Source organism: Falco rusticolus, chromosome 4 (genome assembly GCF_015220075.1).
Source record: "Falco rusticolus isolate bFalRus1 chromosome 4, bFalRus1.pri, whole genome shotgun sequence".
In the NCBI taxonomy this organism is placed as follows: Eukaryota; Metazoa; Chordata; class Aves; order Falconiformes; family Falconidae; genus Falco; species Falco rusticolus.
This window is the reverse complement of record NC_051190.1, coordinates 106128199-106143833: the sequence shown is the minus strand read 5'-3', so window position 1 is coordinate 106143833 and position 15635 is coordinate 106128199. Positions and strand designations below refer to the sequence as shown.

General features: G+C 41.4%; 1 protein-coding gene across 1 annotated transcript in view; it reads left to right on the top strand.

Moving 5' to 3' along the window:
- Positions 1–15635, top strand: part of KAT2B (lysine acetyltransferase 2B) — a gene marked incomplete at its 5' end in the record, with an annotated part of 44658 nt that overhangs the window by 21864 nt on the left and 7159 nt on the right. The window contains 6 exons of the mRNA XM_037382841.1: positions 394–519; positions 2647–2783; positions 4203–4411; positions 8476–8602; positions 11793–11903; positions 13412–13555. Of these exons, the coding sequence (XP_037238738.1) occupies positions 394–519; positions 2647–2783; positions 4203–4411; positions 8476–8602; positions 11793–11903; positions 13412–13555 (854 nt within the window). The remainder of the gene's footprint in view (positions 1–393; positions 520–2646; positions 2784–4202; positions 4412–8475; positions 8603–11792; positions 11904–13411; positions 13556–15635) is intronic.

Genomic DNA, 15635 nt, shown 5'->3' with positions numbered 1-15635 from the left:
CACTGTTAAAGTGGATGGCTGAAGCTGAGTGATGAGATTTTGCTTTTCAATAGACCCCAAAAAAAGCCTTTTCATGAAGCTAAACACCAGCAGGCTTGGCAGGTATGTGAAGGAAGTTGGTTTTCTTAGCTTGTGCTCAGCACTGCAGAATAATAAAGCCTGCTATTTGCAGCCTCTGTCATCCAGCAGTAATACAGTGCCTCGTTAGGTAGAAGTTTAGAAAAATATGTTGAGATAAAGCTTTCATGCCTCTGCTTGTGAACTGGTGGCACTGCTCTGTTGCACATTAGCTGGTACTTGTCAGGTGGTGGGTGTGATGTTGGGTCCATCATTGTGACAGTCCTTCAGCGTTCTGTGTCCTGATATTTTTGTTTCTCTTTTATGCCTTTGCAGTTATCAGTCCTCCTCCTGTGGCAAGATCTGTTTCATACAGTGCAAGTCCTTCGTCTCTGGAGCAACCCAACAGTGGGAGTATGAGTCCTGCTTGCAAAATTTCTTCTGCCCTTGACCCAAACCTAGGTAACAGAGAGGGAGGCTTGCTTGTTTAACTAGCATAAATGGCAACTGTATTTGGAAAAAAAAATGTTTGAATGAAGTTAAAAAGGGGAAAGGTCTGCTGGTGTCAGAGGGTGTTGCAAAATACTTTACTTGGAGCACATATATTATGAGCCATGAAAAAATGTTTCATTTAAATGAAGACAGAGTACAAGAGGCCATTGCATATTTTTTTAAAAAATCTTTTAAGGTGCTGAACTTGCATACAGTTGAGCCATAAAGAAAAGCACAAACACACCAACCAGGTTTAAATTTAAAACCTGAATAAGGTCAGGTTAAAAAAAAAAAAAGTTTTTGGGGAAAAGTAGTTGTCAAATGCATAAATTCTCAAAAATAATTCCTTTCCCAAACACCTCAGGATTAATGAGCCTGTCAAGAAAATTTGTAGGTCAGACACATGATCGTGAGCTTATGTAAAGTGAGTCCTCAAGAAAGAAGAAAAAGCTAAATGAATTCTTAGCCTCAGTGTTCACTACAGAGGAACTTAAGGCAGCTCGTAAACTTCAGCTTTCTTTGAGGGACAGGTTGGGAAATGGTCTTCAAAGTGGGAATGAGTTGAAGATACTTGTTTTTAATTACAGATCAACAAAATGAGTAGTAAGTAGTCACTAAATAAATTATCTTTTTTGAGAGTTTGAAAAGAAATATGGAATTGATGAACTAATCATTTTGTGCAGCTGAGTCATCATTGGGATTGCCCTTGGCACTACAGAATTGAAACACCACAGATGCAGAACCAGTTTCTAAAGGGGTTCTAAGAGAATTAATGAAATTGTAAGTCTCCTATTTCAGGCAGTTAGAAGAAACAATAATAAACTGATTAAGAATGGAATGACTAAATGCGTGAGTAATATCATGCATGGAAATTCAATGTACTTTTTTATCTGTGAAGGGCTTAGTGAGCATTTGGAAAGGGTTTTGCGTACCTGGATTTACAGAAAGGGGAAGGACTCCAACGTGAGTCCTTCCCACGGGCTGCAGTTCTTCATGAACTGTTCCAGCACGGGTCCCTTCCACAGGGTGCAGTCCTTCAGGAACAGACTGCTCCAGTGTGGGTCCCCCAAAGGTCCACAAGTCCTACCAGAAAACCTGCTCTATCATGGGCTTCATATGGGTCACTGTATTCCTTCGGGCACCCACCTGCCCCAGCGTGGGCTCCTCCATGGGCTGCAGGTGGGTACCTGCCCCACCATGGAGCTCCATGGGCTGCAGGGGGACAGCCTGCCTCACCGTGGTCTTCACCAGGGGCTGCAGGGGAGTCTCTGCTCCAGTGCGTGGAGCACCTCCTGTCCTCCTTCTGTACTGACCTGGGTGTCTGCAGGGTTGTTGTACATATTCTCACTCCTCCTTTCTGCTTGCGCAGGGTTTTTGTTTTTTTGTTTTGTTTTGATTTTTTTTTTTACCTTCTTAATGTGCTATCCCAGAGGTGCTACCACCATCACTGTTGGGCTCAGCCTTGGCCAGTGGCAGGTCCATCTTGGAGCCGGCTGGCACTGGCTCCGCTGGACACAGGGGAAGCTTCGGGCGTCTTCTCACAGAAGCTACCCCTGTAGCCCCCCTTCTACCAAAACCTTGCCACGCAAACCCAATACAATGGATTTTTCTAAGTCAAATATGTATGACATCTGACTGTATGTGCTGCTTAGCTTACAAAAAGGGTGAAATAATTCTATAATGGATACTTAATTCCAGTGAATCCAAAATGGGATTTCATGTTACCTAGAAGTATTCACTATAATTTTTGTATTGAGCACTGACCTTCCGAGAAAGCAGCACGGAGGTTCACTGCAGAAAATGTTGGATCAAAAAGGAAAAGCAAATAGTTTCACTGTGAATTTGCAAACGCATAGGAGAAAGAGAAGTATATTAATCCTGCTTCATGCTAATATCCCAGGGCAAAGACAGAATTACAGCAGTGATAAATAAATGAAATCTGAACAATACTTCTCTTTCTCCTTTTCTATAGGGAATTAAAAAAAAACACCCAAAACTTGACATACAAACTAGAGAATATAGCATAAGTCCTAGACTTCATAATGTAAGTCTGTAACAATTTCATTGTTTCTAATTTGTCCTGGTTTTTTTTTATAGGGGAAAAGAGAAAAAATAATGAACCCTATTCTCTGGAGGATTCCAAAAGACCAAGGATTGTAGGAGATATTCCTATTGAGTTAATCAATGAAGTAATGTCAACAATTACAGATCCTGCAGCAATGCTTGGGCCAGAGGTAAGAAATATATAAACCTGGTGTTGCAATGGTCTGTTTGTAAATGGTGTGATTTTAGTAAATATTCCACATGGACAGAGTATTGTAAGCTACGAGTCCACAAAACTTGCTATGCTGTCAATAAGAAAAATAGAGACGTTTGAAGAGTATGATTAGGTGAGAAAAAAATGCTGATGAAATGCATCATTAACGTGAATAGTTCTGATTTTTTTTTTTTTATGCATTGTGTACTGTTTGCAAAGAGAATTGGAAACTAGTGATAGTAAAAAAAGTGGATTCCAGGTTATTTTGCAAGGTACTTCTGTTACACAACAGTTCCAGAGTATGCTTTTTATTATTAATCATAGATGTAGTTCTTAAGGTAAATGGGGTTCAAGTATTGCAGCAGAATGAAAGATCCAAAGTTAAAACCTCTGTTAGTGCAGAAGGGCTGATCTAAACAGTTATTTGCTCCATCTTCCACAGTTGCTCTTTTTTTCTGCTGGAAGAGAAAAACAAACAGAATTGCAGAATTATGCCATGTACAGAATTGCACAGTTTCGGGTTTTTTTTTCTTTTTCTTTTTTGGCTGGCTTTTCGTCCTTCTGTTTCCTTCGCCAGGCTGTGTTTTGCCAGCAGCTCTTGTTTGCCAAGGTTTAGCTAGAGACTGCTGAAGATTTGGAACCCCACCTACATTTCTTACTCAGACTATATACTGTGACTGATGGCTCTGCGTATTACAAATGCTGTGCCAGTCTGGCTGTTGGGGCTGGCAGTGACTAGAAACACAGCAGCCAAACTTTGCTCTAAAAAGTAAACAGTATGTGCATGCAGAGATGTTTTGGCATTGTAAAGTGATCTGGAAAAAAAAGTTAAATAAATCGTCTGTATTGAAAAAATTAATCTCCTTTCAAATATATGGATGCATTCCTAGATACATAACAGCAAAATCAGTAGGCATTAAAATGTTCTTTTTAGGCTTTTATAATAGTGGCATAGATAGTGGAAAACACTACTAAAATGAAAAAAAATACAGCTTTGCCTGTACCACCATTAAAATACGTGATTTGCAGTATGTGTAGGCGAATCCACTGCTTTTGTCCAAGCTGGCAGGACTAAAGAAAATATGAAGACTTAGGGGCATAGGCTTCAACTGGATGAGTGTGTCCCTCGAGAGTCTGAAACTTCTTGAGTCATAGCCATCGCTGTTGTTACCGAATCTTTCTGAAAAGAAGTTTGAATAAGCCTTTGTATGCTATAGTATAGACTTCCATCCAGCTTATTTGATGGTGTCACTTCTGCTAAAAAAGTTAATCATTGGTAGCTCTATTTTTGTAAAAAAGATGGCTTGGAAAAAAGAGGGGTGTGTGTTTAAGGCTGTTCCATCAGAGGATGTGAAATCTCGAAAACGTGACTTTGTTCCTCTTTTGTGTGGTGCAGACCAACTTCCTCTCGGCGCACTCGGCCCGGGACGAGGCGGCGAGGCTGGAGGAGCGCAGGGGGGTGATCGAGTTCCACGTAGTTGGCAACTCGCTGAACCAGAAGCCCAACAAGAAGATCATGATGTGGCTGGTTGGTTTGCAGAATGTGTTCTCCCATCAGCTGCCTCGAATGCCGAAGGAGTACATCACACGCTTGGTCTTTGATCCGTGAGTACTGCTGGAGAGGGGTTTAGGGGGTGAGACGAAGAGGGTGGTGCTGGTTGCCAGAGCAATGTAGGAAGGGACCAGCAGAGGTGGCGTGGAGGACGGCTCTGCCTGTGCTAACCTTTTCCCATCTTTTCAGGCTCCCACTCACTCCTGGGTAATCTAATTGGATTCTACCCAAATACTATCTCGGTGGCTGTATTAATGACAAGTGACTTCTTGTTGTGGGACTGTGGTGGGTTGACCCTGGCTGGACACCAAGTGCCCACCAAAGCCACTCTACGATTCCCCCCCCTCAGCTGGACGGAAGAGAGAAAATACAGCGAAAGGCTCATGGGTCAAGATATAAGGGCAGGGAGAGATCGCTCACCGAGTACCGTCATGGGCCAAACTGACTTGACTTGGGGAAATGATTTTATTACCAATCAAACCAGAGTAGGACAATGAGAAAATAAAAAATAAATCGTAAAACACCTTTCCCCTACTCCTGCTGTCTTCCTGGACTCAACTTCACTCCCCAGTTTCTCTCCCTCCTACCCCTGAGCAATGCAGGGGGCTGGGGTCAGTCCATCACACGCTGTCCCTGCCGCTCCTTCCCCCTCAGGGGGAGGGTCCCCACACCCTGCCCTGCTCCAGTCTGCAGTCCCCCCCTTCTCCCCCAGACCCCTTCTTGAGGTGCTACCACCATCACTGATGGGCTCAGCCTTGGCCAGCAGTGGGTCCGTCTTGGAGCTGGGTGGCCTTGGCTTTGTTGGACATAGGGGAAGCTTCTGGCATCTTCTCACAGAAGCCACTCCTGTAGCCCCCCTGCTACCAAAACCTTGCCACACAAACCCGATACAGGGACGTGGGCCTGTGGGGAAGGCTTCTACCTATCTTGTACTTTTTAATGTCATAATTACTTTCTGACTTTCAGTTCTAACGCTTATTAGTGGTTTCCAGGCCCATACTAAGTTGCAGGCTGCTCCATCATCTGTGGAGATCTTGCACCAAATGGCAGCAGAGACTGAAGTTTTTTGATGAGAAGAACTTGTGTGATTTATGAAGAACAGTGTTCAGCTTTGGACCTTTCCCTACAAGACTTTGAGGTGCTGGAGCGCATCCAGAGAAGGGCAGTGAAGCTGGTGAAGGGTCCAGAGAACAAGTCTTATGAAGAGCAGCTGAGGGAACTGGGGTTGTTTAGCCTGAAGAAAAGGAGGCTCAGGGGGGACCTTATTGCTCTCTACAACTACCTGAAAGGAGGTTGTAGGCAGGTGGGGATCACTTTCTTCTCCTGAGTAACAAGAGATAGGACAAGAGGAGATGGCCTCAAGTTGTGCCAGGGTGAGGCTTAGCTTGGATATTAGGAAAAATTTCTTCACCAAAAGGGTTGCCAAGGATTGGAACAGGCTGCCCAGGGAAGTGGTTGAGTCTCCATCCCTGGAGGTATTTGAAAGGCATGTAGATGTGGCACTTCAGGATGTGGTTTCATGGCAGACTTGGCAATGCTAGGTTAATGGTTGGGCTTCATGGTCTTAAAGGTCTTTTCAACCTAAACAATTCTGTGTTTGTATAAACAGCAATGTTTAAGTCGGCATGGGAGAAATCACTCCTCATCCACCCAAGCACGTTGCTTTTCTCTTGATCAGTGCAAGCTTCTTGGCTTGCTTTGGGTGCAGCTTTACACTGCAAGCACTTGAAAAGAGACACACTGGTTGTAGCAGCATCCACAGTTTGCATGTGGTCCTCCACCTAGCCCAGTGTCCTGACTGAATTGTGCCTCAGCTGCTCAAGCATGAAGGGAGGTTCTCCTCAGCGGTGTCCACTTTTCCAGCATTGCGTTTCTCACAGGGTCTGCTTCCTTTCAACGGTGTGTTCTCCCAAAATTTCTGCCTCTGAACAATCTGTCCCCGATAACAACCTAGGGCAGGGGTCCTCAAACTACGGCCCGCGGGCTGGATACGGCCCCCCAGGGTCCTCAATCCGGCCCCCGGTATTTACAGAACCCCCCCGCCCGCCCCCGCCGGGGGTTGAGGGGGAAACCAAGCAGCCGCAGATGACTGCCTGCCACTGCATCCGCGCGCCGGCCCCCTGGTTAAAAAATGTGAGGACCCCTGGGCTAGGGTTTTACTGCACTGACTGCAGCATTTCGCAGTGGAGGGGGCAGGCTCGTTGCTTTGTGCCAACAGAGACCTTGAGGAGCTCAGACTGAGCTGATCGCAGCCAACTGTGCAGCCTGGTTTGTGGAAGAACCTGTCTCCACCACCAGCGATATCAGTGCCTGTCTTTGTGCCCAGTGTTATATTATAGCTGCAGCGGTTAGGAAAACATTTCTGGAACCATTCCCTCTGCGTTTAGGCTCACTGGCACTCCCTCAGCCATATTCTCTCGGTGCCAGCAAACACTGCTGCTGCTGGGGCTGTGCCAGCCCTGAAGCACAAGCAGCCCAGTGCTGGGGGCTGTTGGACGGGGGCTCGGTCTGTGGGCACAAGAGACTGATCCTGGGGCCTTCCCCTGGGTTGTTCAGGGAGGAACAGCACTTGTCTGGTGAGGGCCAGCACCAGCCCACTCTCTTCTACCTCTCCTGTGTTGGGGTAAGAGGTGCTCAGCTGGGAGAGAGAGCCAGCGCCGGGATCCTGTCTGAGTTTAGGAGCCGGAGCAGCATTATGGTCTCAAGCAGAGGCTACTGGCTGAGAAAGCCACCTTCCCTCATAACCAGATAGCAAAGCAAATTTCTGAAGCAGTGGTGCTGAGTCATGGCTTTCCCCCATACTTCCTACTGGGAAAGACTCTTCTAGCAGGTTGAGAGGAACTGCTGGTAGTTAAGTGCTCTTCAGTATAGATATGTGTCTGGAGAGCAGTCTGTGCTTGAGGAGGAGGTACGGCTATTGCAACAGCTAGGAAATGCCCTCCTCTGTGTGCCTGAGGCAAACATTGACCCGAAGGGAGCGAAGCACATCGCCTGGGCAGCTCAGGGTACCCCAGCGTCTGCTGTGAGTCTCCAGGGACACACACACTGGAGACCCGTGCTAAACAGTGGGTACCCCCAAACCTGCATCAAATGTGAGATACTGGAGTCTGACAGTTCTCTTCCCAAATCTCTTTTTTTTCAGTTATTACCTTACTTACTATCGCCTTTAATGTTCTTATTTCCGAAACGGCCATCCTTACTGAATCTTGTTACTTAAACAATTCAGACATGAGTAAACAAAATTAAAAGCTCAAACTACTGCATTTGTGCTGTCGTTCCACAAACAAAAAGCACTAAAATAAGTACAAGGAAAAGAAGAATATATAAAATGTATAAAATCTCCTTCAATGGTAGCACATAAAACATAACTACTCTTCAGACCACTGTTTATGGCGAGGGCTTACTTTTCGCACTAACCTTTCCCCCAAAAATGATGTCTTCTGTAAATTTACTGTATTTATACGATACCATGTATTGAATAATCTAGAAAATGGGTGCAGTGTCAATCTTTCCAGACCTTGAGGGTTACACTAAAATTTTAGTCCTTGACACAGGAGTTCAGATTGCACCTTGTTACGGTTTCCTGGCAGTCAGTGTAAGAGCAACAGAAATAGATACTTACTCTGGTCTTGATTCCTCTAAGAGAGGGTCATTAGAAATAACAAATATCATTTCTTGCATCATCAGCTGCATTTGAAACTGGTAGCTTAGCTATAGAGAGTGCATGCAAGGAAACAGGAATCCGTTAGAGAGGACTTACTGTCCTGTAACTCCATTAATCTCTATAATGTAGTCAGGGTAAAATCATCCTGAGAACTGTGCAATGGCATAACTGTCAGCAATAGACTCAATGAAAGCAATACAACTCTTTATTTATTGGGCATTACCCTAGTATCTAGGAGTACTTGGTGAGGCCAGGACCTCGCTGCGAGAGTGATTAATTTTACGATAAATTCAAAGCATGGTGTTAGAATAGCAACTCTTCTATAGATATAAGCATATACAATTGCATTAGCATTGTGGAAAAAAGCGAGTCAAGTTTCTGAAAAAAGGTAGGTAACGGCATTTGATGTACTATGTGCTTGAATTAAAGTGACTGTTGTTTTTGTCTACTCAGGAAACACAAGACCCTTGCATTAATAAAAGATGGTCGTGTTATTGGTGGTATCTGCTTCCGCATGTTCCCCTCCCAAGGATTTACGGAGATTGTTTTCTGTGCTGTGACTTCCAATGAGCAAGTCAAGGTAAAAATAATGCTCAACTAGAGTTTATTAAATGTACTTGAGTCCCATTTTCTGCTGCACATGCTCCTAATTTTGTTAGCCACATTGAATATATTGCGGAGTTGCCAAACAAAAATAGAGTTTGAAAGATACAGTGATTCAGAATATAATACACAAAACCTAAACAAATGTGCAGATTTAGAATTGTCAGCGTAATAGTAGGATTACTTGTAGTTAGTTAAAGAAATAAAATCTTTCTCAATACAACAACAGGGGCCAGTAGTCTCCCATTCTTGGACTGTTCACTCCTCTGTCTCCAGCAGTTGCCTCTCTGTGTAGTGTAACACCTCGTGGTTGACTTGAAACAAGTATTGCTTGTGTGTGACTGTAATTTGTGTTCAATCACTTCGTCATGGTTACATGACTACAATCAAATATCTATCTATAAATTAGATATAGTTTTGCATCTCAAAATAAGCGCATGGTCTATTCTATACACTCTATTTTTGAGTTAATTTCACAAAATGTTCTCCGAGTGTTGAGAATTAGCAGCTGTGTTGAAAAAATATAGATCACTACGAATACAGGAGATCCCTTCTGCTTTCCCTGGGACTATTGGTAGATCTAACTGTGACTTTGGGGATTTTGCCTATAGATGGTGCTGTAGCTTCATGTTTTTCAGTTGAAACTGCAAGAGCCGAGGGGTGGGTTAATTCAGAGTTCGTAGCAGTTGAGCATGCAGAAATTGTGTGCCTTGTTTTGAAGGGAAGACCTCTGGGTGTGGAAGGATAACAGAGCAGGATTGAAAGCCTGTGACAGCTGTTTGTACTTGGAATATATTTGATTTTATTCAGCGCTGGTGTTAGAGGAACGTTGCCTTACACTTAGCAGTGGTCTGTCATAAAAGTATCTAAGGCATTTTAGCAAATGCAAAAAATAATGGAATATGCTGAAGTTATATCTATTCTAAGCTTGACTAGTTGATAAAAGGGGTGTTTTAATTCCACTAAAACAACCTACTGCACTACACTGCCAAAGTTAGGCTGCCAAAGGTGTGTTGTGATTCTCCAGGAATAACCTTTCAGAATATAACAGAGCAAATAAATCTGACCAATCAGAGAGCCTTCGAGGCTGCATATGCACACATAATGCACAATTTATTCTGCTACCCTCTGGGTGCCTTGCTGAATCAGTTGACTCTGTCTGAAAATTTACCTTCCCATGTTCCTGTCCGAGTAAGGTGACCCCTACCAGCAGGTAACTGAGAAAAAAAGAAATGTTCACACATGGATGAACTGCCTACTCTTGGGAAAAATAAATTCCTATTTTAATTGAGATTGTGGCTGGATTAAGAAATATGGGTACTGCTTTCCTTTATATGTGATATCTAAAAGTTGGGTTGGTTTTGAGATAGTTTGATCCCATGTTACAAAATTCTTTTAGATTTTACTGTACATGGCTTAGTTTCCTTTTAGGATTGTTAGACTTTTGGCAAGTGTTTGTGAGAATGAATGAATCCTGTGAAGATTATAAAAATAATAGGTCAGCAAAAAATGATTGAAGTAATTGCCATCATAATTGCTGGAATTTCTTTCAGACACAAAGCTGACGCTTTTTGTCAGAGATTAGGTTCTTGAGAATTACTGGGATGAGTTGCAGTGTTTCAGGTGTAAATAAAGGCAGTCTTTCAAATGCTGTCCCTTTCTCCCTGCTGATGAGAAGGGAAGTGAGGAGCTTGGCTAGTTAGTGTACTGCTAGTCTTCTTTTAAGGAAAATATTTTTCATTAAAAATTTCGGTTCAGAGTTTTTGTCCTCTTCAAAGAATTTGAGAACTCAGATTTGCAATTAGAAAGTCTCTTCATTATCTTGAGCGCTTCTGAGTGTGAAGAAATGCTATACCACTTAACATGTTGCCAGTTGTCAAACCACTTCTGTATATTTGATGCTGTGCCTGATGTGTGCCACTTGAACAAGTGAACATACAGCTTTAAGAGCCTCCTCAAATTCAGAAGTACTTATTTTTACACATATGAGGGGTCTCAATTTCAAATATGAGGTCCGAATGCCAGATGCGCCAAACACTAGCTGGAAAGGAAGGGCACAAATTTTATACCTAGATTAGCAGGACTTTAAAGAAAACGTGTCACTTCTACATTTTTTGTATTAAGCTTCAGCACTTACCTAACTTGCTTTTATCTGGCTATTTCCATGTTTGGGGCTATTAAATTGTGACTTGAATCAAAAGTATGTATTTTCTGATTTATTTTTCTGGCTTATGTACATAAGTGAAAATTTCCCCAGTTTTCAAGAACAAAGTACCCAGAACGATTCCGTATGTATTTCTGTAAGTGTCCAGTTAGTCTCCATGATGTTAGAATTGGAATGTATGCAGAAGCAACACATTATTATGGGCTTTCCTGTCTGTTTCACATTTTTTCATCTCACGGCAGAAGAGGAAGACTATAGCTTACTTGTGAATAAATGGAACTTTTTGTTTACTTTGGGGTTGAATGAAAATGAAAATTACTCCTGTGGGCAGTCAGAAGGCATAGCTATTTATTTGATTGTGGACTCAATAATTTTCTGCTGCTTATTATGGTAATAACTGTTTCACTATACCCTCTTATGCCCTGTGATAAATTCAGATGAAAAAATCTTTGAGGCAAAGGCTGTTTCTGCTACAGGTGCACAGAACACAGTGAAACAGGGGACGCATCTCAGAATGGTGTTCCTCCTTTTTTGAAGTTTCCAAGTGATACGGCTAAGAAAGGGTGCTCTATTATTAAAATATACGTAGTTTTGCTATTGGTGAAATATGTGACCATTAATAGCTGATATCTAACTTAAAAGGAAAAAAATAACGTCTGCACCTTCAATTACAGCTTCCAGGACAATGTACCTCTGTAGAGCCATGCTTTTACCCCTACAGAGTCTAGGTTTTGGTCTCCTTTAGATTAAAAGTGAATCAGACACAAGAAAATGTGGTATTTTGTGTTCCCTGTTGGGCCACAAAGATAGCCTTACAAGGCTGAAAATGGTTTTATCTTGAGGCTGCTTCACCAAGTATAGTTAGGAGAAAATCTTTAAAACAGGATCTAGAGGAAAGGCTGCATTTTGAAAAACAGTCTGTAATAACCCTTAGTCCACAGTTTCTAATGTGTGCAGTCCCCAAAGGCTTTGCAACGGCTTTCTCCTCGTACGTTTCACACAGGGTTATGGGACTCACCTAATGAACCATCTGAAGGAGTACCACATCAAACACAACATTCTCAACTTTCTCACGTACGCAGATGAATACGCTATCGGCTACTTCAAAAAACAAGTAAGTCAATGTAAGAAGTTCCTTGATGCAAGAAGTTAACAGTGATGAACTAAAAAGCTAGATCTGACAAAGTAGTTGGATAAAATGCATAGTGCAATTTTATGTGTGTATTTTTTATCTACAGATGTGCTCTGTGTTCATCTTGTGTAATGGTATTAGCTTATAATGCATTTTACTTCGATGGAATCACCTGAATATAGGTGTGCGGCCTAGCAAATGTAAAAACCAGTCGAATATGGGTTGGCTGCTGCTTCATTCATTCGCTGCATTCACTGATTCTGTAAGAGGTGTAAGAAAAGCCCAGACATACCTGTGGCAGACTCGAAATTACCTGACCTGTGCTCACAGCTCCTCCTGATTTGAAGCGTGAGGTTCAAATTCAGGAAGGATTGTGATGTCTAATCTGTCAAAATAGATTTGGTAGATTAAACAGGTATCAACTATCTGGTCAGATGGCAGAGTGAAGATGGAGTCAGACTATTCTCAGACATGTACAGCAATAGGACTACAGGCGACAGAAATTGGATCGTGAGAAATTGCAACTAGATAGAAGTTGTTTTTTTTTTTTTTTTCTTCCTGTCCTAAGGGTGGTGAAATACTGGAAAATGTTGCCCAGAGAGGTTGTGGAATCTGTCCTTGGCAGTCTTCAAGACTGGACATGGCCTTGAGCAACCAGACCTGATGAGACCTGCTCTGAGCAGGGAGTGGGCTAGGTGACCTCCTTAAGTCTATTCCCAACTGCAGCTGTTCTGTGACTTTGTATATAAAACTGATACAATTTGCTCTTCACACATTCAAAATGAATAAAAGCGGGGCTTGTGATGCGGCTGTGCAGACAGACCCTTTTTGTGTCTGAAATGTCCCTTCCCCAGTTTGAAGGTGCCCAGTCTCCATGTAAGTCTGAAGCCACTGATGGTAAATTGAGGCAGAAGTCCTGGTTTGGTTTCTGCATTTTACTGAGGCTGTAACCTCTGTAACAGAAGAATAACATGCAGCCAAAAGGGAGAGTCCTATGCTGCTTTTTATTGTCTTGGCTAATTCTTTTGTGGGTTTGTTTTTCAGTTAACTTTTGAACTGTATGAAGACTGTGGTATAACTTTGGAAAAAAATACTATGTTTTCTTGTTATAAAATTACTGTATTTCATTGACTTCAGAGCAATTTTGGTTGACTGATGACTACAAGACTAGCATCCTTTAATATTAAAATAGCAAATATTTTGAAAAATCCAGGAAATTTATACACAGTGAAAATCTTTTTTGACCATCTCTTAATCTTCCTATCTCCCTTGCTTTCCTATGCATATAAGCAATTAACTATTCTTGTATCAAGTGACTCCCATGAGAAGGTGTTTGCGACACTATTAACCATGGTCTGTAACTCGTCCTGTTGTATTGTCTGTATTTTAACATTATAATGAATTTAGTTCTAAATCATCATAGCCTCTCAGTTAAAACAAATGTAAAAGGAAAATGGCATCATGACAACTTGAGTTTTTTTCTTCTTCAGGGTTTCTCCAAAGATATTAAAGTACCAAAAGCAAAATATGTTGGCTACATCAAGGATTATGAGGGTGCCACATTAATGGGATGTGAATTAAATCCAAGGATCCCCTACACGGAATTTTCTGTCATCATTAAAAAGCAAAAAGAGGTAAAGGCTGAAATGAAACACTGATTATTATGATGTATTCAGATGTTTAGACAAAATTCAGTCAGTGCCAGGCTAGCTTTGGTCTTTGCTTTGGTGCTTAAAATATTGGAATATGTACTTCTATTAGGTAGAATAATTCTTTCATTGAGGTCCCAGTGCTATAATTTTGCAGCTGAAACATTAATTTCTACCTTACTAACTTTATGATAACAGAAGTGTTGAAAAGTACTGGTATTTTGAGGAGTATTTCATAGCTAAATTTTGTCATAGATGATACTAAGCAAAATCTTGTGAGATTGATTTGTTCTGCAGCTTTGTCATTTTTTTCCCCCCCTCTATGACAGTAGTGTACTTTAGAGTGACTTTTGAATGGAGTGTTTGTACTGCGTGCCCTGTATTCTACTTGAAAGAAAGAGGATTACTTTTTCTGCCACTGTTTTAATATACCAGTCAAGGGTGGGCTGTCTTAAATTCCAGGCTGTGCCTTCTTAGAGCTTAAGTGGGATGTTCTTTCTTTAGTCCATAATAAATTAAATATAAATTTATAATAGAAATATATAAACTATATTCCATATAATAGCAGAGTTCAAGTGGGATGTTCTTTGTTTAGTCCATAATAAATTAAAGGTAAATTTATGATAGAAATACATAAATTATATTCCATATGATAGCATAGTTCATTAGTCAAAGAATTAAGACATTTCAAGTTGTATTTAAATACCTTTGTGTGTTTTTAAAGACATACAAGTTACAAGGATAATTGGTTCTTTCAAGGTTGGTCAAATCTCATGACTTTTTATTGTGTTAAAATGCTCTTTTATGGAACAATTATTTTCATTCCAATATAACTATGTGGCCCGTGACTGCAGAAAGAAAGACAATATCTGAGTGCTATACATTTAGTTTACAATTTTTGTTTACGTTATTTTGCATTCTTCACTCTCTGATTTGGTGGGATGTCCATATTGTTTCAAAGCGCTTGGAAACACTCAAGTGCATTGGTCCTCCAGCCATCTCACGTCTACCATTATTAGAAAGAGAGCTTGTTGCTGTTGTATTTTCTTAAAGAATAAATATATACACCTTTGGAAGTGCATCTTAGGATTGCCTGTTTGACACTCAAAACATGGATCGGGGTTTTTGTTCTCCCTGTTCCAAGGAAATTTAGAAATGGCCCTCACAGTCTGCAGCTTTATGAAGAATGTTTGCTTGTCAGCTCAAATCAAAAGCAATGAAGATGATACCTGGACGTAAGTGGAATTTTGAGCATTGATGCTATAGATTAGGTACTGATTTGGTTTGCTGCTGGTATGGGCCAGTACTAGACATCAGAATTTTATAGTCTTCTCCTTTTAGAAGTGAAGCTTTTAATGGGATCTCAGCTTTTATTTAAAGAGTCAGAGCATATGCCTATGGCTGCTAAGACCATGTCACCCGACCCTTGGGTGCTGGTCACAGAACCACCATTTGTGAGTTTGCACTACCTGGTGTGTAGCTTATTTACAGTCGTTCTAAAAAATAAGAAAAATCCCTTTAGGCAAAGCTTTGTGACCTGCTGACTCGTTAGTAATCAGTGTTACTGAATGAACAGCTCATCTGAAGCAGGAAGAGCCAGCCACTAGTTCCTAAATTGTAAGAAGGGGTTTAAAGTGGATTTAGTAATTAGTTTGAAAGTATTTTGACGTTATGCTGGAATCTGGCCATGGTGCTGTGGTATACTACATTTCTCTTAACATTTGTAACCTCTATTGGAAGTCTGATTTTTTTTCTTTTCCTATTCTTCGAGAGAAAAGACAATGTGTGGGGGAGTGAAGCTCCTCAAAAATTAAAAATACATCCATCTTCATTATTTCCAAAGAAAACAGTCTCTCAAACTATGGTGTTCTGAATGGCTGTGCGTTTCTTTACTCCCACTTATGAAGCAAGCCATTTTGAAAGTGACATATTCAGGACACACAAAGCTTAGGGAAGTGTCTAAGCGTGTACCGAGAGCACCAAAGCAAATGACTTAGAATTGAGGTAATGAGATTGCAAAGCAGAACAGAGTGTACCCCAGAACTGGAAAAGCCTTTCCTGGCAT